This window comes from Ovis aries, chromosome 1 (genome assembly GCF_016772045.2).
Source record: "Ovis aries strain OAR_USU_Benz2616 breed Rambouillet chromosome 1, ARS-UI_Ramb_v3.0, whole genome shotgun sequence".
Lineage (NCBI taxonomy): Eukaryota > Metazoa > Chordata > Mammalia > Artiodactyla > Bovidae > Ovis > Ovis aries.
Window position 1 is genome coordinate 106,960,799 of NC_056054.1, and position 20,709 is coordinate 106,981,507.

At 46.2% G+C, this 20,709-nt stretch overlaps 1 protein-coding gene across 10 annotated transcripts in view; it reads right to left on the reverse strand.

The window, feature by feature from the left end:
• The window catches only part of ARHGEF11 (Rho guanine nucleotide exchange factor 11), a 112,224-nt gene extending 91,779 nt beyond the window's left edge, over positions 1-20,445 (reverse strand). For all 10 annotated transcript variants that reach the window (XM_027976632.3, XM_042255782.2, XM_027976628.3 and 7 more), the window contains exon 1: positions 18,904-20,445. In XM_027976632.3, the coding sequence (XP_027832433.1) occupies positions 18,904-18,935 (32 nt within the window). In that variant the 5' untranslated portion in view covers positions 18,936-20,445. The remainder of the gene's footprint in view (positions 1-18,903) is intronic.
• Positions 20,446-20,709: the final 264 nt, after the last annotated feature.

Below are 20,709 nucleotides of genomic sequence, written 5' to 3' on the forward strand. Positions count from 1 at the left end.
TATGTATAAAAGTACTCAAACTGTAAAACTGCAAAGTAATGCACAAACACAAGGGATTATTATGATACAAATAAATGGCTGTGGATTGTGAAGTCATGAAGGTTAGATGAAGTAGCAATTAAATCAGCTAGTTCACTAATCCTCAAAAGTCTTGTCTGCAGGTATGGGAGATGCCCAGACTATTATGTATTTTACATAGAATGTATTTTTTATCTGACTTTAAGGTACATTTATAACAATCCCCTTTTTATTTTTGACCAATAAAGATAATTAAAGATAAGACATATGGGGGAAGCAAACAAAACCCCATTGAAACCTATCCTATTCCCAACTATAAGATATTTGTAGAAGTAGGGGAGAAGGGAGAATAGGGAATGACCGCTAATGAGTAAGGGGTTTCCCTTTGGGGAGATGAAGCATTTTGGAACTAGAGACAAGTGATGGTTATACAACACTATGAATGTACTTAATGCCACTGAACTGTACATTTTATATGGTTAATTTTATATTATGTTAATTTTAGCTCAGTTTTAAAAATAAAACCCCCAGGAATCCCACTGCTGGGCATACACACTGAGGAAACCAGAATTCAAAGAGACACGTGTACCCCAGTGTTCATCGCAGCACAGTTTATAACAGCCAGGACAGGGAAGCAACCTAGATGTCCATCAGCAGACGAATGGATAAGGAAGCTGTGGTACATGGACACAGTGGAGTATTACTCAGCTATAAAAAGGATTGCATTTGAGTCAGTTCTAATGAGGTGGATGAAACTGGAGCCTACTATACAGAGTGAAGTGAATCAGAAAGAGTAACACCAATGCAGTATATTAACACATACATACGGAATTTAGAAGGAGGGTAATGATGATACTATCCGCATAGCAACAAAAGAGGCAAAGATGTAAGGAACAGGCTTCTGGAGTTCAGACTTTGGAGTTCAATGCACAGACTTTTGGACTCCGGGAGAAGGCGAGGGTGGGACGATTTAGCATTTACTAAACCACAGAGTAGCAATTAAACATGTATATTACCATACGTAAAATAGATGACCAGTATAAGTTCAATGCGGGAAGCAGGGCACTCAAAGCGAGGGCTCTGGGACAACCCAGAGGGATGGGGTGGAGGGGGGAGGCTTGTGGGGGTGGTTCGGGATGGCAGGGACACCTATGCACCCGTGGCTGATTCATGTTGATGTATGGCAAAACCCACAATATTATAAAGTAATTATCCTCCAATTAAAATAATTTAAAAAAATAAAGCAGTGTGTTGGCTAAGGGGAGAAAAGATGTTTGCATCTATGCCACAGTAAAAACCACAGAGACTTCTGACACAGTGTTTATGCCCATCATCTGCCTAGGTTTCTGCAATAGCTTAACAGTCCTTCCTGCTTCTCTCCTGAACACCTATTCTTAATAACAGAGAAAATCTGTTAAAGAGGATATCAGGTATGTCACTTCTCGCATCCAGAGTGACTATTCCTTTATTACTCATTTCCTATTTTTTGAACACATACCTTAGGTAAGATATCTATTGATAAATATTAAATCCCTATAACCTCTAGCACAATGCTGACATACCAACTTGGGATCAATAAACATTTCTTCTGGAGGTCAGTGAACTGCCAAATAAGACCTGAAGGTAAGATCAGAAAGCGGAGGAGATTCCTTATCTCTACCAATAGTAAGCTCCTTGTGTGCTAAGTCGCTTCAGCCATGTCCGAGTCTTTGCGACCCCATGGACTGCAGCTCCCCCTCCCAGGCTCCTCTGGCCATGGGATTCTCTAGGCAAGAATACTGAAGTGGGTTGCCATTTCCTTTGCCAATAAGCTCCTTGGTGGGTGGGCTAAGATGCCTTTACTCCCCATTCTAGTAAAGTATTATGCTGCTTAAGGGTTCTGAGGTCTTTTGCAGCTGTCTTCCCAAGCAGCCTTTAGGTTCCCTAAAGTCAGGGACCACTTGTCTCCATTCTCTTTCCCAAGGCATCTGGAAGAGTCATGAGCACATAACATGGGGCAGGAGTAAATGCTGATGGGTATGAGACAAGGGGAAAGTCTGGCAGAGAGGGGAGAAGAGCCTCAGATTCCAGTAGGACTCATGCTGCCAGCTAGCTTTCTCATCCTTCCCTCCTTACCACCCCTCCTCCATGCCCTCCTGAAGCTGCGGGTTCTTAGCCCTCTGAGTTGGTAATCCTTGTGCCTCAGCCAATCTATTTTCTAATCTTGTAGCTTTCATATAAAAGGCTCTCCATGAGATTGATAGTGACAAACAGGATGGCCACACAGATGAGCAGGCTCCCCTGTTAATTACCACCAGGAAGGGAAGGCACTCCATTCATGAGAAAGACAGGAGATAAGCTGTATCAGAAAGGAGGCAATTCCAAAAGCTGGAAAAAGCAATCAAAACAATGTGTCCTGGGGGATCCCAGCGCCAAGGAGGGAGAGAAGGAGAGGGAAACGAAGGCAACTTAAGAGAGATGCCCCCCTCACGCCCTGGGCACTTCCCCACAAGTACACAGTGGGGCTAAAGCACAACAGTAGACGGAAAGTGCTTTGAAGAGTAAAACACTGTGTACATGCTTCGTACTGCAAGGATTATTATATTAAGTGGTTCTCATCCTTTGCCTGCTTTGTGTCCCAGTTCCTCGAATAGCACCCTAATAAAACCCCCCAAGCATTTGATTACCAAGACAGGAAATGAAATGAAGCAGTTTCTTAGCGAAGAGCCCCTGATGACACAAGTATCAATTTGGAGGCAGAGGCAAATCACCAGCAGGGTCAGATGCAGAGAAAGCAGCAGTTCTGCAGCTGACATTACTCTCCCAACTGAAGACAAGACAACTTTAAACTTAACCAGTTAAATTGAGAGATTTTCTTTCTCTATCTTCTCTAGCTACTTTCCTATCATTCTGTGCTTCCTGTCCTGTAAGCACTATGTCTCAGACCCTCCTCCTGGAACAAACACACACAGACACCCACACATACACTTCCCAACTGGGAGTGCCCTTTCCAAAGTAACCAAGCTCACAGGGCTCCCAAGCAACTCAATCTCTGGTATGAAGAATAAAAGCAGCAGAGGCAAGACCACAGGAGGAAAACACAACTCAGTCCCAGAGTCCTCATTTCTGAGATGAGTTCTGCAGGGCTCCCTGGAGCTCTGGGTGATTAAGAGTGTTACAGCACCGCCAGACCAGACATGCTTCTTAATCAAGAGGAAGAAGCCCAGGATTTAGAGCCAGGGACCTAGGTTCACTACAGAGGTGATTTCAGTTCTCAACTCCTGTGGGCCTCGGTGTTCTCATACATAAAGGAGAACAATAACTGTAATAAATGTGTATCAAAACGACTGTTAAAGCACTTTTCAAAAAAAAAGTAAAGTACTGGACACCTGCCAGCTGTTATTACGGATTTTCCCTATCCACTCTTCTACATACTTACACAGCTGGATGTAGTGTCCTATGAGAGAACAAGAGGGTGCAGAACTTGGATTTCCCTAAAAAGCCAGATGGATCAGAGTCAGCAGTTAGTCTGAAAAATTGCAAGAACCTTTAACCAAGAGAGAACCAGTCAACACTTGAACACTAACCGATTAAAGTTATTGGAAAAATCCCAACTGGAGAATTTAGAGCACTAGCTGACACCACTTCTGGAGAAGGAAATGGCAGCCCACTCTTGCCTGGAAAATCCCATGGACAGAGGAGCCTGGTGGGCTGCAGGCCATGGGGTCGAAAAGAGTCAGACTCGACTGAGCGACTTCACTTCCACTTTCACCTGACACCATTTAAAGAGTACAGAGTCCAGTTGTACGTACTATGGGAGCATTTATAGATGACAGAAAAGATAAGCAGATGCACATAAAAAAATCAACAGCAATTTATAAGGTGAGAGATACAGGAAAAAGAAGAAACCTGATCAAGGACTTAGTCAGGTAAGACTTCACTAGTAAGGACGTTTTGAACTGGTATTTGAAGGACAGGAGGGACAAAAATTAACCATAAAGAAGTTAAGTAACTGTAGCAAATTTAATTTTTCAAAAGTAACCACAACAAAATTTCCCATCCTTCATGCTCTCCCAGAGCCTTGCCACTTCCCATCAGGAAGTAGAGTCTATTCCCTTCCCTGATCCTGGCCAGGCCTGTGTGACTCCCTCAGCTCATGAGAGTAAGGCCAAAGTGACATGAAGTGACTTCCGAGGCTAGCTCGTAAAGGGGGATGCAGCCTCTGCAAACGACTTGGGATGCCTGCTCTGGGAGCCTGCAGTCACTCTTTAAGAAGTCTGGCTACCCCGATCCCACCAGGTGGAAAGAGAATCTGGAGATTCCAGAGAGAGAAAAAGAGAGAGAGAAACACAGAGTGGAGGAGCTCCAGCTGTTTCAGCTCCCAGCTGTTTGAGTCTTCCCAACACAGAGGCCATAGTGAAGAGACCCTTGAAGCCCCAGGCCAGGTAGGGCCCTATATAACTCCACCTGGGTGAGAGATTCCAATTGGGAACAACTGCTCAGCTCAACCCAGTCAACCCCCAGAACTGTGAGCAAAATAATTAATGTTATGTTCAGTCACTGTTTGGGGTGGTTTGCTATGCAGCAATGGATGACTTGAACAACACTGAGCTGTGCAGGGCCTCTGTGATCAGGACAGGTGAGTCATACCTAAGCAATGAGGACCTGGCTCATCCACCTGGAGACTAAGATGTGAAGCAGTAAGGACACGTGTGTGTGCTCAGCTGCATCCGACTCTGTGACCTCAAGGACTGTAGCCCACCAGGCGCCTCAGTCCACGGGATTTTCCAGGCAAGAACACTGGAGTGGGTAGCCATTTCCTTCTCCAGGGGATCTTCCCAACCCAAGGACTGAACCTGTGTTTCTTGTGTCTCCTGCATTGGCAGGCAGCTTCTTTACCACTAGTACCACCTGGTAACTCTTACCTATGTCAGGGATTTTGCTAAGCACTTTACATGCATTAGTTTTTTGCAAGAAAACTACTTAATTTTTTTGCAAGAAACCTATGAGAAAAAAACTTTTTCATTTTCCAACAGGAGAAACTGAGGCTGAGAGGGACTGAGTAACAGGAAACCCAGGTCTATTTGACACAAAATTCATACTCCTAACAACTGTCTACCCTGCAATCTGGTGAGCAGAACCTTAAAAGAGTGACTGAAGTTCCACAGATTAAATAACAAGAGAGTTGGGGGGGATCTCAGAGACCAAATCCAACTTTCCCATTTTACAATTGATGAAACTGAGTGAGGCCTAGCGAGGTTAGGTGACTTAGCAAAAAATTATCCATTACTCAACAATAAAAAGACAAATAAAAATGGACAAAGAATCTGAACAGACATTTCTCTTAAGAAGATATGCAAACTGCCAACAAGCGCATGAGAAGATGCTCAGCATCACTAGCCATTGCATATGCACTCGCTTCAATCATGCCTGACTCTGTGTGACCCTATGGACTGTCGCCTGCCAGGTTCCTCTGTCCAAGGGATTCTCCAGGCAAGAATACTGGAGTGGACTGCCGTGCCCTCCTTCAGGGGACCTTCCCGGCCCAGGGATCGAACGTTGGCAGGTGCATTCTTTACCATTAGCACCATCTGGGAAGCTCCACTAGTCATTAGGAAAATGCAAATCAAAATCACAATGAGACACTACTTTACACCTGGGTAGGATGGCTATCATCAAAAGACAGCAAAACCACCACTGGTGAAGATGTGGGAAAACTGGATTCTCAGTTTGTTGGTGGGAATGTACAATGGTTTAGCCACTTCGGAAAGGAGTTTGGCAGTTCCTTAAAATGCTGAACACTGAGATTCCATATGATCCAGCAATTCCCACCCTATGTAGATACCCAACGAAAATGGAAAGGTACCTCCACACAAAAATTTGTACACAAATGTTCACAGCAGCATCATGCATCATAACCAAGCAGTGGAAGGGGCCCAGATGCCCACGAGTTGATGAATGGATAAACAAAAGGCAGTATATCCATACAATGGAATGTTTCTTGGCCATAAAAAGGAATAAAACACTGATATATGCTCCAACATAGATGGATGAACTTGGAAAAATATCATGTGTGGAAGAAGTCAGGCACAAAAGGCCACATATTATATGATTCCATGTAGGGGAAATGTCTAGAATAGGCAAATTTACAGAGACAGAAAGTAGATCCTGGTTGCTTAGGGCTAGCAGGGTGGTGAGGGGGATGACTGCTAAGGGGTATGAGGTTTCTTTTGGGGTGATGAAAATTTCCTGGAATGAGATAATAGAGATGTTTGCATAACTCTGTGAATATACTAAAAACCACTAAACTATATATCCTAAAGTAGTGATGGTATGTGAGTTATATATCATAAAGGTTTTAATTAAAAAATCGTACCCATTCATTTAGGGGGCTTTGCAAGTGGGGTAGTAGTAACTAATCTGCCTGCCAAAGCAGGAGGCACAAGAGACTCGGGTTCAGTCCCTGGGTTGTGAAGATGCCATGGAGAAGGAAATGGCAACCTGCTCCAGGATTCCTGCCTGAAAATCTCTGACAGAGGAGCAATGGACTGCAGTCCATGGGATCACAAAGAAGTCAGACTGGACTGTGTACACACGCACACAGACACACACACACACATCTATCCATTTAGTGAAACTTCACTGAGCATCCATTCACTACACAGTACCACAGGGTGCACACAGATAAGATCCTTGAGTAGCCTGAAGGTGCCACATTGCTTAGTGAAAGAATGCTGAGTCACTTCTGAGATTTTATTCTTCCCAATGTCACTGAACTTACCTGGCCCCTAAGTGCCATTTTTTCCCCATCATTAACCAACCCGGAGGCAGAGAAGGAGGGAAGTTTTCTTCCTCTTGAATAGCGAATGCAAACCTCAAGTCCTACCAGGGAGCCATGGACAAGAAAGCTTACCGGGAAGAGATCACACACTCAGGAGACTGGTTCCTGATCAACCAATCTATCTTCCTGGAGGGCACCCTTTATCTGTGTCAAGCAAACCTGATGTCTGGCTCCCTCAAAGATGCCCACATTTTTTACCGTGAGCTTGGTCAGGGGGACAGGAAAATGGAAACAGCACGAGGCTAGGGCTCTGTAAGCACAGATTTTTTTTTTTTTTTTTAATCCCAACTCCATTACTTACTAGTTTACAGACTTAGACAAGTCATTAAAGCCTCCCTGTGCTTGTTTCCCCACCTATAATATGGGAATGCAAATACTTGCCTAGACTATCTCAAAAAGATAACAGACCAAGAACACTTTACAAACTCCACATCATAGGGCAGAAATACAACGGAGCGCCATCATTATGGCACTCTTATCTTGGCCCTAAAACCTCCATCCTTCTCTATCAGTTGTGTTCTCTCCTACTTTAAAAACTGACTTCTTCTCTTGACTCTAATCTTTCCTTTAATCCCGTCACACATCTCCCCTCCTGCCTCTCCCCTCCTGACTCTAGATGCACACCAAACTCTGACTGAAAAAAGGAACTCAAAGGCCTGTTAATGGAGACTAATGGGCTACATTTTTTCCTCTTCTTTCTGACTAAATTTCATACAGGAACTGACCAGACTATATCTCCCTTTCCTCACCTCCTCTTCCCTCTTAAACTCATTCCAAACTGGCTCCTCCCCCATTCCCAAGGCCATGAAGCGCCTCCTAGTTACTAAATCCAGACACTTCTCTATCCTCTCCACCCTTTGCCCCTGGGAGCACTTGCTGCCGTTGGCCACTCCGCACTCCCCCCCCCCACCATTTCTGAGATTCCACACTGCCCTGGCTGCTGTTCTGCTGCCACTCCCCACCAGTCTCCTGTGGGGGATCCTCTTCCTCTGCCTCCCTTTTGAAGCAGTGCCCCTCAAGGTTCTGTCCAAGGCTCTCCTCTCACTCTACACCCTGTCCCTGGACAACCTCCCACTTCCACTATTCTGTCCAGATACTGATGACCACAGCCCCGCACACCTTCCTGACCTCCAGGCCTGTGTAACCAGCCGCTGGCCTGCTTAACACCTTCCCTGTGATCACCCCCAGGCACTTCAAACTCATCATCATGCCCAAAAGGGACTCCTTTCCTCAATCATACTCTTCCTCTTGAGTTCCCCTTTTCACTGAAGAGTACCACCGAGGGACTTTTCCTTGTGGATCAGTGGTTAAGAACCTACCGTCCAATGCAGGGGATGCAGGCTCCACCCCTGGTTTCCTCGGTCTCAGAACTAAGATCCCATGTGCCTTGAGGCAACTAAGCCTGCAGGCTACAACTCAAGAGTCCCTGGGCCAAAGATACTGCATGCTGCCACTAAGACCCTACTCAGTACACCCAGCAGCCCAAGAATAAGATTGCCATCTGTGCCTCAACTCTCCTTCACAAAACCAACCACTTAGTCTTCATTTTTCTCCATCTCCACTGTCACTTCCCTAGTAGATGCTACCCTCACCTCCTGCCCACATTACTGCAGAGGGCTCCTAATTTGTCTTCCCTCTCTGTTCTTTCATTCTTTCAATGTGAAGATCCACATTGCAGTTGGGGTGATCTTGTTGTTTTTTAAAAGCATATCTGACCATGTCACTCTCTACTTGTCTTGCCATGGTCCTGCACTGTCCTCTGGATAAAGTGCAAACCCCTAACAAGGAAGATTACATGGTTCCCAAGCCCTAGCTCCCTGCCTACTCTCCTGTTTCATCTAATTAATTGTTCTAAAGTCTCAGTGCCTCCCTGGTGGCTCAGCAGGAAAGAATCCACCTGTAATGCAGGAGATCTGGGTTCGATCTCTGGTTTGGGAAGAGGAAATGACAACCCACTCCAGTATTCTTGCTTGGAGAATCCCATGGGCAGAGGAGCCTGGTGGGCTACTGCCCATGAGGTTGCAAAGAGGCGGACACGAATGAATGACTAAGACCGCCCGCCCACCGCCTCTCTTTAGACCACAGCTCTTTTCAGCTCCTGCCACTCCAGGCCCTTGCTTGCCTTCTGTCTTCAGTACACACTGTTCCCTCTGCCTAGACTTTCCCTCACTCAAGCCTGGCTCTCATTTTCAGGCCTCAATTAAAGGTCACTTCCTCCAGCATAGCTTCTTGATGGTCTCCCACGTGCCTCAACTGGTATCACCCAAGAGTTCAGGGTGGTATCATACAGCTCCGGTTCCCTCATGCCTCCCCAGAGGGCAGGGTAAGCAACTTACGCATATTGAATCCTAGTGCCTTGAGGGGCACCAGCCAGTGCAGACTTCTTAAATGGACCAATGCCACTATTTGAGGGATAGCACGAGTATTCCTAAACCTCAGACCCTGTTTCTGTGAACACACTGAAGTCCTAGTGGCTTTTTGCCCCCATCCCTAGGGCTCTGAGGAGAAAAGGGTCTGTGGTTCTAGCCTCATACAAGGTCCCATTCACAAAGCTATTCACTACACTCTCTCCAGCCACCTCCCCCCAGAACAACAGTGGCCTTTCTCTGCAGCAGCAGTCTCTTGGAGGAAAGCTTCTGAGGGCTGTGCTCTGGGAAATGAATGGGGCCAGCCTGGGGCAGGCAGGACAATGGCAGGGCAGGCCAGTGCCGTCAGACCCCTGCAGGGAACAGCAAATCAGGCGGCCAGTAGGGAAATCCCCTGAGAGCTGGGAGAAGCTAGAGGCAAACAACCTCAAGGCTGCTCTGGCCCTAAAAGAAATACCAAATGCCCAGGACCTCGCGCCCAATAAGAACATGGAATTCTCGGTCTCCAGGCCTAGCAGCGATGTTTCCAGTTGAGTGTGTGCTGGCCGCTCAGTCATGTCCAACTCTTCAAGATCCCATGGACTGTAGCCCGCCAGGCTCCCCTACCCATGGGATTCTCCAGGCAAGAATACTGGAATGGGTTGCCATTTCCTTTTTTAGGGGATCTTCTGGACCCAGAAATCCAACCCGAGTCTCCTGTGTCTCCTGCATTGGCAGACTAATTTTTTTTTTTTTTTTGACCACTGAGCCACCTGGGAAGCCGTGTTTAGTACTGCTTTCTTGAAATCCCTTGAGTAGGCATGGAAGGAGCTGGAAATGTCAAGAATGAGCTACAGTTCAAGTCAGGTAACTGCAGGGAGGAACACAACTCATAAAGAGAGCTCTACTGGGCACTAGAAGACCATCTAGAAAAATGAAAAAATGAAGAGACATTACTTCTGAACCCCAAGAAACAGGATAGGACACAATACCCAACACAAAGCATGCAGAGAATGGAAAAGCACCCAATATTTATTGGTAACAGTAGACCACGTGCTAGTGATTCTGCTAGAACCTGACATGAAGTATTTTATATCAACATATGAAAGGTGTTTAAGAGGGACTTTCCTGGTGGCACAAGGTTTAGGAACCCACTTGCCAAGGCAGGGGGCCCAGGTTCTGCCCCTGCTCCGCGAAGGTTCCACATGCCATGGGGCAACTAAGCCCGGGCACCGCAACTACTGAGCCTGTATGGCCTAGAGCAGGTGCTTTGCAACAAGAGAAGCCACTGCAAAGAGAAGCCGGAGCTCAGCAACTAGAGAGCGGCCCCCGCAGGGAAGGCCCATGCGCAGCAACGAAGGCCAAGCGCAGCCAAAAATAAATAACTTTTAAAAAAAAAGGCAGGAAAGGTTGACTTGCTATATGGATGTGCAAAAGGAATGTTGAATAATATAATTGTACTATAGAGTTTGATGATACTAACCAGAAAAGGCCTCCTTGAAGAAACTAAGATTAAGGAGAGCTGGGAAGAGAAAGATAAGATGCATATAACGATGTGCAAAGAGTGATGCAGTCTAGGAAACAGGCTGGCCTACCTGAAGCAGGATCGTAGGGGAGAGTAACAAGACCTACAATTAGTGAGATGCGGGCTGAATTGAAGAAAGCATGGATCCTAAGTTGCGGAGTTTGGGCTGGAAAGGAAAGACACTGAACAAAAGTTTCCAGCACACACAAAAAAAGGATCTCCTTGGGACAGAACCTTCTGCATCTGAGTTTTAACTAGTACGTCCTGTGTGTGTTCTGTATGTTTCCAGAGCCATGCCTGTCAGTCCTGTTTAGAATCAGCAGAGGTCTCAGCACCTAAGCACAGGTCTTCCGGTGGCAAATGAGCAGAGTTCAGACCAATCTGGGTTCCTTGCCAAACCAAATGCCTCAGCAACACTAACCATATGTTTGGCACTATAGAATTCACCAAACGCTTTTACACAAATTGTCCTGATCTCACAGCCAGTTAGCGGCTGAGCTGGGGCTCACACAAAGCCCTTCTAGCTTCAAGTCCCGTCCTCTCTATAATCATGCTACTAGGGCGGTTTCTGCAGAGACAGCCCTTGAGCCCTGGAGTTCTGTCCCAAGGAGATCGTGTGTGTGTGCGCGCGTGTGTGTGTGTGTGCGTGTGTGTGTGTGTGCGCGTGCGTGCGTGTGTGTGTGTGTGCTGGAAACTTTTGTTCAGTGTCTTTCCTTTCCAGCCCAAACTCCGCAATTTAGGATCCATGCTTTCTTCAATTCAGCCCGCATCTCTCTAATTGTAGGTCTTGTTACTGTCTGCTGTGAGTGGGGTATGATTAATTAATCAGGATTTCAAATACATGTTAATCTTCTCAAATCATGACCCATTTCCTAAGGGAATCTCAAAGAACTCACTCCCTTCTCTCCCTTCCTTTAGAAGAAACTCTTAAAACTATTTGGTAAATAAATAAATAATACTATTTGGTGGAAACAGCCTAACCTAAAGGCCTTAGCAAGATAAGTATCATTTGATATGCTGTGTTCAGTGAATTGCTGGGAGGTGGCAATGGCACCCCACTCCAGTACTCTTGCCTGGAAAATCCCATGGAAGGAGGAGCCTGGAAGGCTGCAGTCCATGGGGTCACTGAGGGTCAGACATGACTGAGCGACTTCACTTTCACTTTTTACTTTCCTGCATTGGAGAAGGAAATGGCAACCCACTCCAGTGTTCTTGCCTGGAGAATCCCAGGGACGGCGGAGCCTGGTGGGCTGCCGTCTATGGGGTCGCACAGAGTCGGACACGACTGAAGCGACTTAGCAGCAGCAGCAGCAGCATGGGAGGTGGAATGACTTATAATGATGGTCTTATTCTCTTGAGCAATAGCACTACCCTTCTACTGAGCCAGTCTCCCAAACTTCGGAACCAAATCTGATTCAGCCTTAACAACCATACCTTGCTGGTTTTCCTTCCAAAATGTCTTTCAAATCCTGCCCTTCTTCTTTGCTCTCACATTATCTTTTGCTGTCTTCTCATTTACATAATATCAGAATTCTCTCTTTAAACATTCTTTTTATCACCATATATTACACAAACCTGATTTCTCTCTGCTCTACAAGGACCAACACTTTTACCATCCTGAGGCCACCTTCATGCTTGATTCTACACCAGAACTTTGCTTTTGCTGTTCCCTTTGTCTGAAACGGCCTCCTCTCTTCCTTTGACTTAAATAATAGCTAACTAACCCTCCCCTGGCTGTTCTCATCAGCACCAACTTCTTCCTTGTCTCTAAATGTCCCTTTTCGGTATACATCAACAGTCAGCAACGATGTGCTATCTTTTTATTGTTTCATGTTGCTTCATTAACTCCATTTCCCAACAAGAATGTAAGCTCCACATTCTTGCAAATTATCTCCCAGAACACTAAGCACTGAGCTGAGCATGGAGCTATTTGATAACTGTCTGCCATCCAACTGACTGCCTCTAAGTGCCTCTGATCACAGGTCAGCATCTGGAAGGCTGTCAGACTGGTCCTGTTTCCTCCGTGATTTGATGCCAGGCCACGACTGGTGACTACAGATCTCATTGCACCATTTTATGGCAGCTTTAAATACTGGAGGAGAAAGTGCTGAAAATCAAGGTTGAATGAAGCCATTCACTCTGCCCTTCTTGAAGCTCCTTTCTCACACAGCCACAGCTTCGTTTGCTATCCTTTAGAAAGAGGAGGATCTTTAAGAAGTCATTAAAGATGACAGAGGGATACAAGGGACTTTAGGGCCTGTGCTGAAATCAGAAGTAAAAGGCAGGAAGGTGGGCTTATATTATAGCAAAGGAGGAAATTCCCTAGCGGTCCAGTGGTTAGGACTTGGCGCTTTTACTGTCAGGGCTGGGTTCAACCCCTGGTCGGGGAGCTAATATCCTACAAGCCATGCAGCTCAGCCAGAAAATAAAATGTACTGAAGGAAAATTTGGTAATCAAAAGAATGGTCAAGTGTTCAACTCATGGAACCACAGGGGATCAGTGAAAATGGGAGCCCCTCAACCTTCTGAACCACCTCAAGAGATAGCCTATTTGGAGTCAAGAGTGAAGAAGAGGATCCCTTAAGACTTAAGACTTCTGTGATTTTCCCCTCAACTCTGTTCATTTGCTCTAGGGCCACAAATGCAGCTGTTTTTCCAGGCCTTGAAAATGTCTTCCAAATCTGACTCCCAAATTTATTGGGGGCCACAGATTTTCTGGCCCCTCCTTACACTTCTACATCACTGTACTTCTTCCATTTCCCCTCCCATTTCATCAGACCACTCTGTTCTCTGTTTTGTTTTTTTTTTTCCAAACTTTCATTTTTCACTGGTTTTCAGGAAGGCAGATAGGGTTCCTGAAAAAAAGTCCTGGCTCACTGAAAGAAAGGGCACAGGCATTAATGTTTTCAGAGGCTCAAAGAACCTAACAGCTAGACCGAATCAAGTCGGAGAGGCTGGCTACCCTAATTTACTCATCTATTTACTCAGATGCTGGGGGGGGTGTGGGGTCTTCCCTCGGAACTCCACGTCTCCTTTCGCAAGAGATCTAACACAACTTTTCATAAAGTAATGAATACTTATTTCTCTTCAAACTGGAACCTGCAACTTTCTGCAGTCCCGCTTCCCTCCATGGGGCAAAGGAGTGACCTTGGAGGCTACAAGCAGGTCTGCACTTGAGTCTTTTCCCAAGGACTGCGACTGAGAAAAGTACAATGCACAGCCCACGGTGAAACAGGTTTCCAAGCCACAGGATAAATCTTGAAATTAAGTTTTAAAAATAATAACGCAATAAAATGGGTTTTTAAAGGTAGTGCCACTATGAAGATGTGAAGCAGACTCAGCCAGTATAGATTAAAACCAGTCCTCTTAGGTTTCATGGAACTTCAGTGTTAACAAAGCCCTTTCACATACAGCGGAGGCCCAGACCTTTAAAGCAGTAAGGGACACTATCCAAAAGTTTCTGAACTCTATTCCATGGAGGTTACAAGCTTCCAGAACTCCTTTGTCTTTGCACCAATTTGGGGACTAGCCATGTGACCTTCACAGAATCATTTTTATTTCTGATGAACTCATTGTCATTAAACTCTTCACATTTTTTGGTCTACTCTCCTAAATACACGGAAAGGGACTCTGACAGTACTTTGACTATTAAAAAAAAAAAAAAAAAAACTAAATGAATTTGTTCATCAAAGGGTGCTCTTTCAGAAATGTTTCTGAGTATGTGAAGGTAAGCTTAGACTGCTCCTGTTCATAATGGTGATTAATCACCAAATGTTTCATGTGCAAATCCATTGCCATCTCTAATCTCACGCCTGGAGAGCACCAGGGTACATTTTGGAGAAGACTCAGCATTTCAGGGGACTTATTATTTGGAGCTCTGGATCCCTGTCATTGTTCTGGGAGTGAAGTCACTCAGTCGTGTCTGACTCTTTGCAACCCCATGGACTGCAGCCTACCAGGCTCCTCTGTCCATGGGATTTTCCAGGCAAGAGTACTGGAGTGGGTTGCCATTGCCTTCTCCTGGGGATCTTCCCGACCCAGGGATCAAACCCGGGTCTCCCGCGTTTTACCGTCTGAGCCACCAGGGAAGCTATTGTTCTGGGAGGCCAGCATCTAAATTAGGTAGAACTCAGCTGTATGTCTTGTTTACAGGGCTCAACAAGAACCTGAAGTGGGAGCGGGCAGCCTGAGGTGGGAAGGGTTTTCCCCCACCTCCTCCTCAGCTTAGGCCACCAGCTTTTCTTCTCTACAAACATTCCTCAGCCTGAAGCTTCTTTCCTCCCTCCTCCACCTCCTTCCCCCTCCTCCTTCATACACCTCACTCCAGATTTTGCCTCCTCTGGAAAAAAAAAAAGGCTACATGCTGGGGAAAAGTTACATTCAATCTCAGATCCCTGATAAGGAACAGTTGCTTGGGTCTCGGTTTATTCTGAATTAGGAAAGTCATATGCTTCTAAAACAAGGAGCAGCCAGAGATCATAAAACAAACCCTTTCTATCCCCATCTAAGGAAGCCAAGGTAGCTCAAGCCTCTCCCATTCATCAAAATTCCTGGGAACGAGATTCAATATCTTCCCCTTCTCATATTCTACTATCATCACCCAACCCTGACCATTGGAAAAGTATGCCTTCTTTCTAACCTCATGTACTTCTGCAACAAAAAAGCCTGTTCGCTACGGTTAAATTCTTCAAAACAATGGAAAGACCTTTCGGTCACTCTTAATTTGTTTGGGGCCAGTTCAGAAAGTCGTGCCCAAAGCTAAATCAAATCCCTGAGTTTACCATCTAAATTTTCTAGAGCTTTACAGTTTAGAAAGCAATGTGAAATATTACCTGATTTGATCTGCTCCTTTCAACAGCACCATGAGAAAGATGCAATAAATATTATAATCCTCAAATGACAAGCTATGTGAAAATGTTTGTGACTGGAAAGCATTTCATATAAACGAGCTATTGCCTTACATATGAGGAAACCAAAGGAGGCATGTGACTTGCCCAAGGTCACACAGTTAAGGGGAATGCCAGGGCTCAAACCAGGAACTCGGCTTAAATCTAGCACTTCTCCATCTGCTCTAGTCCTCACATGAGCTAACCGTCTCTGCACAGAGAAAAGCTGTTTTATGGAGGCAAACTCCTAACCCATCTGGCCATCTCAAAAACGTTTGCCATGGAGAACTAGGAAAATGGATATACATGGCATAGCAAAACTCATTATCATTCCGATAAAAATAATTCACCATTATTATCTCCGCTTGCAATATCAAACACATTTTTAGAAACTTTTGAGAAGAACACACTAATGGGCAATAAATTGTCCATGGGCAAAAACTGAAAGGGACATGAAGAGCTACGATTCAGCCCATCTCTCAGTAACAACTGATTAACACTGCAAGATCAAGATTAGCTGTGAATATTTCATGTTTCTTTGGACCAGGAGTCACTCCCCAAAAGGGGATTAAAGTCTCGCCACCGCCTTCTATTCCTTGAGCCACAATCTCTCTTCATAGACATGGTCCTCCATCAGGTTGCTTATGTCCTAGAAAATACATCACGGAAGCCTTCTCTAATTGACCTTATTTTGACTGCATTTGAAATTAACACATGAATCTCGAAAAATCTGAAATGGATGAACGTATACGTGCTGACATATTCATTCACTGCAACATTCGTTCATGTCAAGTATTTAGTGAGCATTCATCCAGTGGAAGGCACTTAGCCAGGCATGCAGGGATATACCTGAGCAAAGAAAACCTAATTTCTGCCTTTAGAGTTTATAGGAGAGTGTTGCTTTTTTATCTCTCATACCTTTCCTAGTTTCTCAAGTTAGACTGCATGCTCTTTGTAAACAAGAACTGCACATTTAAATTTTCTGAAACTGTTGGAGTACAGTACCTTACACTAGGCTCCCTACACAGCAAATCAATAAACTAAGAGAGAGTCCCTGCCTCAACAGTCTGAAATCCTTCCACTCAATCCTTCCAGTACAGTATAAAATCGTGCAACACTGTGAAATATTTAAAATCCACAGGGGTATCGAATCTGAGATGTCAAAAGATCCAACAGAACAAACCTACTGCTAAGGGGTAAAGATCCAATGCAGCTGGAAATACCTTTAAGGGGACTCAAGCCCCAGAACTGGGGTGGGAGTGGAAGTGAAGAATGCTCTCAACCTGCAAAGCTGCACTATCCCAAGTGCAAGGGGGTGCCAAAAAGCATCATACTCTACTGCCAGAAAGAATAAAACTGCCCCGCTCCCATTCCACAGGACTAGTAGACAAATCTCGGGCTGGCCAAAAAGTTCTTTTGGGTTTATAAGACTATAAGGAAAAACTGGAATGACCTTTTTGGCCAACCCAATACTTAGGGTGGGATAACAGTAACAGCCTCCAGTTTAGAAGACTTGCATCTGAGTCCAGCTTCTGCCACTAGTCAGGGAAGATGGCATTGGGCTAGCCAGGTATCCTCTCTGAGCCTCAATCACCTCTTCTGTAAAACGGGAATGAAAACCTCTGTCTTGTCTACCTCACGGAAATACTGGGAGGTTCAAACAGATACATTCCTATGAAAGCACTCAGAAAAACCATGCTATACACACCCTGAGAAGATTATGAGGGTGTCCAAACTCCCAGAGGAGCATCTCACTCCAGCCCAGGAACCTTCATTAACTCTGTCTTTCACCCTCAACACCTGGGTTTCTACCTTCTCACAACTCTGAATTCAAAGGAACAGTTCATCCCCAATCTCAAAAAGGCAAGTATGTTAATTCTCAAATTCCAAGAGGGTAAAAGAGAAGGGCAGTCATGTAACCATTTCAACTCCCTGCCTCGACAAGAGTCAAACTAAATAGAAGCCACAAAAAGGGGAAGAGATGGAGGTTTAAGCAGTCACGTACACTATCTGTCCTTTGTGGTTGTCTGCCTTCTCTCCACTGCCAAGTCAGGTCCCCGTCTAGGGACTGCTGAACTAATCTAAACGGGGCTCAGAGGCAATACAGAGATTAGTGTTTGGGAGAGAGAGAGATTATATGCATTTCAGGCCACATTCCACTGCCAAAAAGAAATTATCAGCATGGATAATCAAAGGTTAACCGGACAGGGAGAAAACAACTCATTGCTCCTTTGCAAAGATTCTTCCCTATCTCTCCAGTAATTCCCACCCCACCCCCCAGGCCCAGTTCTTTCATTTGCTTGTTCAGTCCTCCAACCACCCATCCATCCAGTTAGGATGAGTGCAGCACCCACAAAACTACCCTCCCTCTAGGTTCTCTAAGGGTTGAAGAGAAGGGGAGGAAAGGAAAAGGCAGATACCTTTCCAAGTTGTTAAAATGGAGTGTACTGATGAGGAGGCTGGGCAAACACGGGGGTGGTGGGGGGGGCGGTGTGGGACATCCTGTGCTCAGACTCTAACAGCCAGTGCCTCTGCATATCAGGCCTAAGAGCCCAAAACAAATCCTTCCGGCTCTAGGCAGAGGGAAGGCCCATTTTGCAGAGTCAAGCTTATTAAAATGGCTTGGCAGATTAAACCTAGAGCATTAGCTGGTTGGCCGATTTTAATTTAAACCCAAAGCTTGGAGAAGAAGAATTTCTAGGGTTGACCTATGCCATTCTGCGGGCCATTATCAGCCACTGGTAAAATCTAGACCTGTATGGGTGGCAAAGTATGTTTCTGTCCCATCATTCAGGCCAAGAACATCCTCCTCATTCTAGAAATGGGATCCACCCCATCACCAAGCCCCACCATTCCACAACAACCAGTCGGTGGAGGCCCACGCCCCTGCCAGGGCCCTTCCCCCCACAGCTCCAACACCTAAAGCCAGTCCCAATCACCCTAGGGGTCTCACGTGACCAGGCTTGTGCCCGCCTCCCACCCCTAAGCTGGCAAGTTAGGGACTCAAATTCAGCCTCTGGCCTGGCAAAAGTCAAAGGCGGCTAGAAAGCGTTTCCCCCTCTTTCCCCACTCCTTGCGTCACTGTCTGCTGCTTGCATTTAAAAAACACTGATTAAAGAGATTATGTTTTGAACATGGACACACACAGAGGGAATATAAACATACATGTCCAGACAGTCCCCAGGGACCCCACCAATACCCACAGCCCACCCAGACCCTTATTTTGCAATCTTTTATCAAAATGCAACACCTTCTTTCCCAGTCATTCCTTAAGTAAGTGTTGAAAAACCACATTATTAGCAAACTTACCTGTCTATACTCTGGGGTAACCTTACACTCATGGTTTCTCGGTGTCTCCACGGTTTCAGAATCCTGTAGTTGTGATGTCTTGATCAGGATTGAATCGCTTGCAATTTTTAAAAAGGTGAGAGGAGGGCCTCCCAACTTGAAGACAATCCTTTTTCCTCCAGCTCTCAGGACCCGGGTGACTGAAGCTCCATTCTACTTCTACCAGTTAACATGGTCTCCTTTCTTAGCCCCCCTTTCCCCTCCCCTCTCTTAAAAACAAAAAAAAAAAAGAAAAAGAGAAAAACTATGACTTTCTTAAAAACCAAAAACCCAACCACAAATCTCTTCAAGAATAGCGCTGTGGGCTTTAAAAAAAAAAAAAAATCACAGAAAGAATGTGCCTTCAAAATATCAATCTTAACTGCAAAATATAGATTAAAAACATCCTTTTAATCCAGTTTTCCCAGCTGTCCTTACGTTGGCAAAAGCCTCAAGCTCCAAAGGGGAAAAAAATAATTCTCTGGTCTCCAATGCCTAAAACGACAACAGATATACTGAGGGACCAAAAAAAAAAAAAAAAAAAGATGAAAAAATCCAAACTGACACCTGGAAAAAAATCTTCCAGCTGATTTGCACAGTAAAAAATAAATAAAACCATACAATAGTATGTACACAACAGCACTCCTTACAAGTCCAGTGCAACCCTGGGAAATCAAAATTATAAATTTCCTTAAAAAAACAAAGCTTTTAGATGAAAAGGTTCTGAAATTTTTAAATGAGCCAATTGCACCAAAAAAAAAAAAAAGAACACCTGAATGCAATGCTTTTTACCTTTAAAATGGTAGCAATACCACAAACCAGAAAAAAAATCTCTGAAAATATTCTCTTCTTTTTTTTCCTTTAAACTTGCAGGTTTCTCCACCTACCCTAGCCTGATTCCCAGCCTAGGTTCGGCCTTTTTCTCAAAGACAATTTCCTGAGTTAGTTCTGCTCCTCCACATCCAGGCTCCGAAATTTTCTCTTGCCTCAGCCTCCATGAAACAGAGCTTTCGCTTCTTCCCGTTTCTCCCCTGCTCTCCCTCTCGCCTGGCCAGGAAAACTGCCCCTTATTATTAATAGTTTGGATTATTATTGTGGATTTGAGTTCGGGGTGGGATATTCCTCCACACCAGCCTCCTGGACAATCCGATCGCCTGGCTTCTCTCGCTCGGCCTCTCTTTTTCCTCCCTTTCCGCCCCTCGCCTAACCTCGCAGGCAAGAGCCCACCGCGCCTGGCGCAGGACCGCCGGCGGCCTCCGGCTCCCGGCCCCGCTTGCCCGCTCGCCCCACGCCCGACCGCCGCACTCCGGCCTCGGCAGCCGCGAGACTCCGCGCTCGGGCGCAGGCAGGAAAGGCGGCGGCGGCAGGCCGGCACCGGCGGGCGTCCGGCTCCCGGCGTCGCGGCCGCGCTCGCCTCCTTCCGGGCCCCTTCCCCCGCCCCGGCTCGCCGCTCGCTCGGGCGCAGGCCCGGCCGGCCGCCCCCTCCCCGAGCTGCCCTCCCTCCGCCTTCCCCGCGAGCCTTTCTCCTTCCCTCGCTCCGGCGGGGGCGGGGCCGCAGCCTGCCCCTCCTCCCAGCGCGGCCCGCCGGCCTTTCCCCCCCACTCACGCCGCGGCAGGGGGCGGGGGTGGGAAGCCGACCTCCCTTCCCTTCTTCGGGTGCTGCGGCCGCGGCTCCTGCCCCGCCGGCCCCTCTCCGGGTCTCCCTGCGCGCCCTGCGCCGCCGCGACCCCTCGCCGCTGGCCCTCGGCCGGTCCCCTCCGCGGCCCCACAGTCGCCGGCCCTGCCCTT